Genomic DNA, 10,682 nt, shown 5'->3' with positions numbered 1-10,682 from the left:
CACTGGCTCTTTTTTTTTCTCTCCAAATGAAATAGTTTTCACTCAAAGAAAATAATGGAGGAAAACTTATAATTGAGTATTTATGGCTATTAGTGAAGTGGGATTTTGGACAAACACATTGGAAAAGTAATGAAAGCAATATTCCCTGTCAGTTTGTGCAGTTGCTCCCGTGGCTAAAGAACCAAAGGTCCCTGGATGCTGATGTGAGGCTCAGCAGCACTATTGCCATAAAAGGTAGCTTGAGATTGTAACTGCATGTCTAATAACACTAGCACAAACTGCTGAATTTCTACTGCAGAAGGCAAAGCTGAAAGAAAACAGCCTACGTGTATAGCTCACATTCACATGCATATATATTTAAACTGTATTTTTATTTTCCAAAGAATTTTATGTATTTGGCAGAGTTTTTGAAATTGAGCCATTATGTTTTTTTTTTAATGTTACCTGCATCTGTTGTATTTAAGATTTAGAATAAGCTGTAATATTATACCATGTATGCAAATATTACACATTCCTGTTGTTTAAACCTCCAAACAGTTGCTATGCAAAGTACTCAGAAATCCATAATGAAAAATCACAAATATATGATTTTCTTTCCTTTACATTTACTGAAATACTGTACTTATTACTTACTATTTTTAATATTTTTAAGCTTTGGTTCAGATTTATAATGGTTTATAATGTAGACTATAATGCAAAAATTAATTTATGGATACAACTACCCAGCAGTAGCTTATACCCTATTATTTAATCTACAATAATACCTCAAATTGTGATATAATAAACAGTATTAGTTTATCCTCCAGCACCATAGTTTTACTTTTGAGTGTATCTGATGATATTATTTTTACAGTTTTTTTCTTTCAAGCTATGTAATAACTGAATAACAGGCCCATTTTTAGTTCTACAACGTCGCATAAAGTGAAGGGAGAAATAATCCGACACAGACACACATGATTTAAAAGCTTTCAGTGTTACGTGTGTGAGAGATGATAGGTGGACCAGTAGACGACCAGAAAAGCTCCCAGTATGAAAGGAAAAGTGGGATTGGAGAAGTGACGTTATCCGGCTGCTGGAAAGAGGGAGGGAGGAAAGGGGACGGCTGGACTCCATTAAGCCGAAGCCTGCGGGAAAACTGTTTGGGATACTTCACTTCTTAAGCGACTTCTTCGGGGATTTATTTCTTTTTTTAATTCCCTAAACAGACTTTCTACATGATTTAAGGACGGAGGACTTATTCTGTACCGTGTAGCCGACTGCTTTAGTATTTTTCGTCTTTGTGAAGGTGAGTGTTCAGAGTTAAATGTTCGTCCTCAAAGCAGTGCCCGTTCACCTCTGTGAAATGTATAAAAAAGCGTTTTTCTTTTGGTCCTACAGCCTCAGCTACAATGAACCAACGCTTTTATTAATAACTTTTTCAGCTAATGTTAGAGGCCTACCTGGTTTTAGAGATACTTTCTAGTGAGCTTACTCCTTTACCGAACGACTCAGTGAGTGTGCAACACGCAGCCGGGGAGTTAGTACGGACTCTGCTTACATAATTTCCCCCTCTCGCTGCCTATTTGTAAGGGTGCCTTTACCGTTATTTTTAACAGGTGAATCGACTCATTTACGGAAATAACTGCTGCCAGAGATCTCTGGTTAACTTGTATCTTCAAGACTGTGGCCTTTGTTCTGCCGTTTTCATTGAGTAGACGGCTGTTTTGATCTCCAGGCTACTCTCAGATTAGGGAATGACAGATTGGCTATACTGTAACTTTTTGGCGGTGCTCCCCTCAACAGAGCACGTCTTATCCCCAGCAAAGAGAGGTAGGGCGATAGTAAAGCGGTTAATTTTGTCCCCCTGCACTTTCATCATTCTCTAGGGTCAAATTTTCGTCAGTGAGCCAAGTCACCACAACTGTCAGAACTGCAGTATCGCCATAGCGGTGTGCCAGTGTTTTAAAGAAGTAATCACAAAGTGGCTGACTGGGAGTTATTATTATATCAGCATTCAAAAATGTACTGTCTTGGAAGTGTAAAGCATATGGAAGAACCGCTTTGAAAAGTAGCAATAGGTATAATCTTTAATCACAGGAGGTACCAATTTCTTCAAAGCATTGGACATCACAATAATACACAAGTTGTATCTCAAAATACCTTCTGTCACTCGTAAATGCCTTTGTTGTTCATCCTAATAACATGATAAAATCATAATCAAAAGCACAGTAGGTCTCAACAAGTAACATGTAACTACTCAAGCAAATGTACCCCTGCTAAGGAGATCAGCTGGGTACAGTTCTTTCTCAAGATCTTAAAAGCATGCATGGGGGTTGCAACATGTGTTTACTTACTGTGGTCAAAAGGCTTCTTTTCACATCAGTGTGACAGAAGTTAGACAAAAACTTTTCCCCCCTCTCTCTAACTTTGGCTCCGTTTGGCAGGATGGCGCTGGATGGGATCCGGATGCCCGATGGCTGCTATGCCGACGGGACGTGGGAGCTGAAGATGCATGTCACCGACCTCCACAGGGACGTGTCGCTGAGGGTCACCGGGGAAGTCCACATTGGTGGAGTCATGCTCAAACTGGTCGAGAAGCTAGGTATGCAAGCGTGCTGCTGGTCGGAGTGGTTGCAACTATTGGAATCAGCTAATCGAAAGTGTAATAATTAGGCATCACATGGTCTTAACACAAGAAAAGCAATCCACGGTCAACCTGCAGATACACAATTTTGACGCATTCCACTTGTAATAGAGCTGGCATGGAAAAACCTTTCCTTGGATCATCCTGCCACTGGAGAATTTCTGACTGTGGCTGATTTGTGTTATCTGTTCATGTTTGCTGGGTGGTAAATACCTCTTCTTTTCAAGATAGATACCATTCTGTGAAGTGATTGTCCACACAGATTAAACACAGCTCTTCTTGTGAAAGCACAAACTGTATATGGGCAAAGTCTGAAACGGACTTTCCACAGCTCAAAAGTATTGAGTGAGAAATCAGAATTAAATCAGAGGAAGGGGATCAGTTTAAGACAAGACACAATATCCTATTGTTTTTGAAAATAAAGGGCACCCTGTTAATTTGTTAGGTTTTCTAACTAATGAGCACGAAAGCTGATATTTGTTGCTTGCAACAAGGCTGGAACAGGGCTTAATGTTCCTCTTTGTTACCCTGCAGCATATATGGGTCAGTAACTCAAGGTATAAAAGGAACCATGCACTGTTTTCCTCCCCCTACTTTTTCATGCACTGTTGTGTAGCTACGGTTATGCACTTGACAAGTTTGGGTGAAAGTAAGCATAAGAGTCTTCTGTTCCAGCCACTTGAACACAGCCCTGTTCCATGGAGTCTGCAGAAAGGTCAATGGTGGTGGTGGTTGCAGTGCCATTTGGGAGTGACAGCTTGTTGTGTGTTGACGATGCTTGAATGCTCAGAATTCCTGCAGCGCTCCAAGGTTTTATTCCCTGCCCATGGTCCTGTTTTTAGCTCTCCTGTTAGAGCTCCACATAATTGAGGTCTTTGTTCTCTGTGGTCGTCTGTGCAGAGTAGCATCTCCGCTAGGCGAGCGCAGCGTTGCTGACGAGCGTGGGACGATATGAATTCGTTGCTCTTTCTGTTCCAGCTCAGCTCAAGGCCGGGCCTTGTCCCTTTCTTTGAGTTAATTTTCTTCACCTTCTTTGTGGTGTAGAGTATGGAATGCGTGTCAAACATTTATTGGTCTTTGTGCTTCATTACAGTTAGATACATGGGATATAAGTTTAAAAACATGTATTGGGGACAGCATCAAGGCTGACACTTTATCTTTTGTTTTCACAATCTGGAATTTCTGTTTTCCTTTTCTTTAGGATGTTGCTATTGTGTTGATGACTTGCCTTTTTTTTTTTTTAACTTCTAAGGAATCCGGTGGCTTGAGGTCGTCACGTCCACAGCTGAAAATAGTTTTGATTTGTTGAGCTTGATGTTGCTGTTATGTCAAAGTAAAATAAGAGGGCGTGGTTGTGCATATTTGTTTGTGCCTCTGTCACATCAAACAATAAAAAGTACTGTAGCTCCAGCCTTGTTTACATTCATAAAATATACTGAAATCTCCTCCACTCTGTCATGCTGCAGCCACCCTTACTGCAGTTAATTTAGCTTACTGAAGTATGAATTAGAGCTTGTGCAGTAGCATTAAATAACTCTCTTATGGTTTGATGTATTTGTGCCTTCTAACTTGTTTAACAGGAGTTTGGGGACATTTATCCCACCGGTAAACATGAGTCGTTTTACACTGTAATCATTAACCAATAGACAGTATGAGTTATCCACATGGCCGCACATTGCAGGAGACTTCAGACTGTTGTTGTCACACAGAGTTCTTGCTTCTTTGAACGTGCAGTCATTTCTTAATGAGCACTTGGGACATTTTAGATGAAGCTTTGTAAAGGTTGACTGCATACAAACAGCAGGATGCTGTGCACTGTGTTGCTGTACGATACGAGTTGAGAGGAACCAGTTTGTCCAAGTTACATTCTGAGTTTAAGAGAAATGAAAAGGAATGTTTTCAGTAACCTGTTCCCATATCGCCCTCAGTAGCTCTCAGTAGTGATAAGTGCACACTTCTCACTAAACACCCTTCAAGTGTTGTCAAATAGTCACTGTTGGATTTGCTGATTGCTTGGACGTGGTGGCTATACATAGATACCGTACACATGCTCGTGGTGCTGTGAGAAAGGACACAAGAGTGTTGGCAAGCAGGGCCTCTGTCTCACATTGAAAAAGGCTCAATGACAATTCTCTCCACTCCCTCTCCTCTTTGTATTTTTGGTCTTTTGCCCTTTAAAATGAAGGACCTCTTTTTTTGACTCCGTTTTTTCAGCTGCTTTCCACAATGATGACAGCACTGTTTTGTTTTCTATCATCACCATTTGTTCCTGTATGCAGTAGGGTGTGTATGCGCACACAGTATGTGTAATATTTTTGTGAAAACATGTCTGCCAGTTGTTCTTCATACAACGGGGACACAACACGTTCGTTCCTGTTAGTAGTATTTGTGCGTATGCTTCCATATGCGAGTATGGTTGTGTGGGTCGGTGGGCGTGTCTCATCCACATGCATCCTGCTTTCATCACTCAACTCTTCCTCTGTACTGCAGGTCTCCCATCCACATTGCAGGCTCAGATGGCCTTCGGTAATGGATTAAATAGACAAATGCCAGGAAGGCACTCAGCTATTGATCACAGCAGCGGACACTGGTTCCATTTCCCTGCAAAACTCCAGGAGAGCAGTATTTAAGGCCAGCTGATTAACCACCCCCTCGTCCCTGGCTCTTATAATCCTTTCATCCTGTCGATGCTCTCAATCATTGGCACTTTCTCCAACTTTGTTGATGTTTTCCAAAAGTGCTGCACTCCTCTCTAAAAGGCAGTTCTTTGCCATTTAGGAGGAAAAACAAGTATTGTACAAACAACATTAGCAGGCAGGGGTTTTATAAGATTTAAAGATATGGTTCCCGAGTTATGTAGCTTTTAGTTTGGGTAAACTGGGGTGAAGTGCATATTCAATTAATATTTTTCACAAGTGGCAAAGCTGCTTTACTCACACTTAATGTGAAGGAGCCAGTTAGTAAAAACAATGAATTTCTGATTTCTGTTCAGACCACTGAAGAATAAAGTCTCGGAATGAGTAGCATATGCTGCAAACATAAATTAAGGTTGCAAAAATTGTTGCAGGCACTTTAGTGGATGGAAAACTACGCACACAAGTCCAAATCAAAAGATTGGGCAGGTGCCGAGCCGAAAAGTGGGTCAACACATCAATAGCTTGCATGCTGCAGAACTCCAGTTTTACCTATTTATTGGTAGTTGTAACATTTCAAGCACACCTGCTCTTCATCAGACCTTTGTGGACGTGACCTGGTTGTCTTGGCTCTGTTAAGGGTACATCTACCCTTGTCTTAAAACATCAAACCTTTTTTTTTCTTGCATTCACACTACTCTGGTATTTTCTGACCCCTAAAACAGACTTTTTAAAAATACTGCTGACCCAGTTCTTACCATGTTTTCTGACTTTGATTCAGGTAATGTGAGTGGAAGTGTCCGAAAATCTCTCGTTGTACTTTTTTTTGCTCAATATTTTCTACAAGCAACCGACCCTCTGTTTATTTACGCTGGCGCACACCCAGTGTACATGAGTGGTCACGTGATGTGCGTGTACAGACTTTTAGTATGAACAGGTTATGTATGAAATGGGCTCATAATAAAACACCCTTTTTAAAAAATGCTATTTTTATATTATGAAGAAAATATATCACATTTTCTTTTTCTTACAAAGAAAAAGAACATGGGAGAAGAAAAGGAGAGAGGAAGGTGTATGGAGTAAGGAGGGCCTGAACTATCTCTCTTCTAGCTGTCTGTCCTCATTGTGACGTTAGCTATGCTGCTAGAATTCCATAAAAAGTCTTCAACGAAGCAGGAAATGACTCCCAGGGTTTGGCATGCTGTTCTCTGGTCGCTGCCGTCATTGCTGGAGTCTTCGCTGCTTGCTTCATCCACCTACTGCTCTGTCTCCCTCTCTTCCTTTCTCCATGTTTCTCTCTGCCTTCACCCTCTGCTCTCCAAGTATATTTTGATTATTGTGTCTGAGTATTTAAAACCATCAACTTCTTCAGCCACACAGCAAGGCTTAATAATTAGTAGCAAACACAGAGATCCACTTAATTTTCTTGTGGTTTCTGGCCCAAGTTTGTTCACGTACACTGACTGTTCAGTGTTCCAGGAATAGAACTTGAGCAAACTAATCAGACTGTGTGACTCTGATAGTTAATGTGGTTGTTTCCAGTGAGCAGCCTGCAGTTTTTGGCTGGTATACCACCAACCCACCGCAGACAACTTTCCCTGTATGTGCTTAATGCATTTGTGATGACCACCATATTCTCATTTACAGCGAATTATTGAGGAGAAGGCTTTGCAGTTAATCTTTAGTCTTTTTTTTCATTTCTACATCTCTGTTTTTAGAGGCATCTGTATTAAAACTGGTCAAACAAAACATCTGCAGCAAGCAAGTTGAATTTGCGACAATTTGCAAGTGGCTGCAGTGTCTGCTCTGAGCAAATTTGGTTTTCAAGATAATACTCCATTCTGTCAGCTATTTAAATTAGCTGTCTTTAATAATGTTGAACTTGTTGTCTGCTGCAGGTTATGTGGAGAAGAAGGCATGGTTTAGGTTTGATAGTGGTGTGCAGGTTTCATTGGGAAACAGCTGCAGTTTAACACAGGATGTTGACCTTCCGCTGTTTTTTTTTTTTTTTTAATGCACCTTCTCCTTTCTGCCTTGGGCTGAGGAGAGAAAAATGGGTCTGAGACAACAGTTATAACTTTCCTGAGGGCAGAGAACAGGTCTCTCACATCTTTTACTTTTATTACAGTGCACAAAGCACAGCGTTGATAGGCAGTTATAACCACCTGTGTTCTGTCTTCTATCATCGTGTCCCAGCACACGGTTTAAACAAATCGCCATATTTAATGAGACTCATTGATTGTGGCTGTGGAGCCTTTCTGAAGGTCTGACATCGAAGTGAGAAATAGCCTGGCAGCCTGTGTGATCATCTTGCTGTCTAATCTCTCTGACAGGAAGTAGTTAGCCTAAGTGGTGGTCCTGCCCATGCCAGAGCTTTCCTGTTTCGCTAGTAAGATGCTGTGATTGTGTAGCTCTGTACTCAGACTTGTAGATGTAATTATATACTGGTCATTGGTCTGATTTTTTTTTTTTTTCTATACATACTCTGTGTTGCCCATATATAGAAATGTTTGGCAGCCCAATCAGTTTTCTTTTCCTTTTAATAGTCTGCTGAGCGTACAGCGGACACTGATGCAGCCTCATGTGTGCTAGGTTCAGGGTTTAAACTATCAGTGGATTCATTTAATATTAATTCAATGCTACCAAGTTTATTATGGACCCATTGAAAATGTCTGAATAGCTCTCTGGTCTGATCCACTTTACAAATGTAGATTTGAAAAATACACCATTATCCAGTTTGATTTTAATATTGTTTTCCTTTTTCTCTCTCTAGGCATTTGTATGCTGTGCTTGTTATGGATGATTTAATTAATTATGGCATTTTAAATATGCAGTAGAACAAATTATTATTGGCTCCTCTGTAACACTGAAGCCAGGTGCCCCACCCCCGACCCCATCCCCTGACCGTTCTGCAGAACAAACAGTACAAAGGATCCAGTGCAAGGAAACGTTAGAACGCCACATTGTTGGTGTAACACCACACACCTGTGTGTCAGTGGGGTAAACTGATCTGGAGTTTTTGTTCACCTTCTCAGCCCACATTCATTCATTTTAAACCTGTCCCCACCTCTGTTTTTGTGTACTTTCCCATTCACAAAGAAAAGCAACAAGACTTTTGTTTTAGTAATCATTTTGATTGAAAAGTAGACCTGCTCAGCTGCTTCAAGGATTCAGTATTTTTTGTTGTCCACATCGCAGGGGCATCAGTGGGTTGGCTTATCACAGTCCTGAAGGGACGTCTGGTAGGGTGCATACATGGAAGGAAGGATAGATGAATGTTGTGTATCTGTTCCATTGATCTTAGTCCCAGAGTTACTTTGTAATGTCATTATTCCAGTGGGTCCCTGAACACTTAATTGCATAAAGCTGTGTTAGGGTGGAGGAGGAGTGCCCTCACTGTTTTGCTGTGTTTGGATTATGACACAAATGGATACAAACTATCTGTCTCTAAGGAGTTTTCCTTTAATAGCCCTCTGGTCTTTCCTAATGCATCAAAGCCAGCACTGTTACACCCTTTTTATTCTTATCAGTTTGGATGCTCCTAAATTTCCTGTTCCTGCGTCTCACTCAGTATTAGAAAAGCCTAGTTCAGTAGCTCTGATACTGCCATCTTACATGTAGGCCTCCATATTTTCTTAATTTATAGCGAAGCTGTTTGATCTTGTCTTTCAGAACTGTAAGTTGTTGAACTGTAAGGCCTTGATTTTACTTTCCATGTCAGTGAGTCCACTAGGGTGTGCTTCAGTCTGAGCGATAAGAATTTCATTGTGACACGGTGAACACGATGGGTAATGGTAAATGGCAAATTAACTTATATAGCACTTTTCAAAATTTGAGCACTCAAAGTTCTTTCTTACAACAAGCCTCATTCTCACACACACACACACACACACACACACACACACACACACACACACACACACACACACACACACACACACACACACACACACACACACACACATTGATGAAAGTGCTTTATTTCTATGCCTAAGCACTTTTAACCTAACTTTCACACACACCAATAAATGCATCAGGGCCAACTCAAGGTTCCGCATCTTCCCCAGGGATACTTCGATATACAGGTACTTCAATATACAGGTACTTCAATATACAGGTTGGAGAAGCCACGGATTGATCCACCGACCTTCCGATTAGTAACCCGCTGTACCTCCTGAGCCACAGCCATCCCTGTGTGTGGACAGATGCCAGAGCTTGTGAAGCTGTGCATGTGTTATAAAATTGCTATTACTGTAATGTGTTCACACCCACAACCCAGTTTTAACAAAATGCAATGACATGGATAATTTCTTTTTGACAGCGTCAATGACAGTTAAACTTGAGTAAGAGTTGAACAAATGTAAGCATTAGGGAAGTTAGCAACCATGAAAATGCAGGGTTTTTTCAAAGGTAGATCTTTTTCTTTCAAAGATTACAGATCAGTTCTGAAAGGCTACTGTTGTGATTTTTTTTTTTAAGTAACACTTGCTATTGACTAGCCAGTGAGATTCTGGTTAAATGAAAGTGTGTTGACCAAACAACCAACCTGACAACTGAGACTACTTCCCTACTTGGGTGTACCAGTGCTCAAGTATATGCCAGCCTAAGGAGAAAGCCCAGAGGGCCTGTTTTTGCATGAAAAGATGTAGTGAATAGGATGTGATGTAGGTGGGAAGACTAAAGACATTTAAAGGTGGGGTGAAACTCTGGCTGTCATGAAGATTACATCAGTAACTGTTTAGGTTTGAGTGTTTTTGTGTAAATAGGCTTTTTAGTGTGTGTGTGTGTGTGTGTGTGCGCACTGTGTGTGGTCATCAGAATGTCCCTAAATAGTTTTGTGTGTGTGTATTGCATAATTCATTCTTGTAATAAATGGCATGTTTGAAGCATTGGAAGAATTCTGAACCATTGTTTACCAGAAAAAAAAAACACACAAATGGGTAAAGACTGGAAGTTAAAAGCAAAATGAGTTGGTGAATTTAACATTCAGTCCTTAGAAAGTCACAACCAACCTACAGTATGTATTCCTTTAACATTTTACTTCAAATATGCCACACAGTGCATCTCAGCAAGCTTTTTATTGTGTCATGATGTCAGTGTTATTCAGTATGTTACTGTTTCAGTTTTTTATAGTATAGAGCGTTTTTTTGTGTGTGTAATATTTAAGCATTGTTCTGGTGTAAAATAGAGGATTTGGTTTCCTTATGGGATTGTGTAGACACCATTACAAGCAATAGAGGTACATTTTCCCCATTGTTATAACTGTCTTATGTATGTCTCTACAGATATATTATCACATGCTCTAACTTTGCATTTTTTAGGGAAATCATGCCTGTCATGCCACTAAAACTGAGACGATACTGTGCGTGAATTTTTCACAGCAGTCAGGTTATTTCTTTAATGTATGTTCGTCTCATTAACTTTTC

The 10,682-nt window shown here is 40.4% G+C and overlaps 1 protein-coding gene across 2 annotated transcripts in view; it reads left to right on the top strand.

Annotated features, from left to right (window-relative positions):
- The first annotated feature begins 1,068 nt into the window (after window positions 1-1,068).
- fermt2 (FERM domain containing kindlin 2) overlaps window positions 1,069-10,682 on the top strand; it is a 37,423-nt gene continuing 27,809 nt past the window's right edge. Inside the window, exons 1-2 of one of the 2 annotated variants that reach the window (XM_030718694.1) lie at window positions 1,069-1,285; window positions 2,424-2,581. In XM_030718694.1, the coding sequence (XP_030574554.1) occupies window positions 2,425-2,581 (157 nt within the window). In that variant the 5' untranslated portion in view covers window positions 1,069-1,285; window position 2,424. The remainder of the gene's footprint in view (window positions 1,286-2,423; window positions 2,582-10,682) is intronic. The other variant, XM_030718695.1, reaches the window with a different exon arrangement.

Source organism: Archocentrus centrarchus, chromosome 22, assembly GCF_007364275.1.
Source record: "Archocentrus centrarchus isolate MPI-CPG fArcCen1 chromosome 22, fArcCen1, whole genome shotgun sequence".
Taxonomy (NCBI): domain Eukaryota; kingdom Metazoa; phylum Chordata; class Actinopteri; order Cichliformes; family Cichlidae; genus Archocentrus; species Archocentrus centrarchus.
This window is presented reverse-complemented; position numbering and strand designations above follow the sequence as displayed.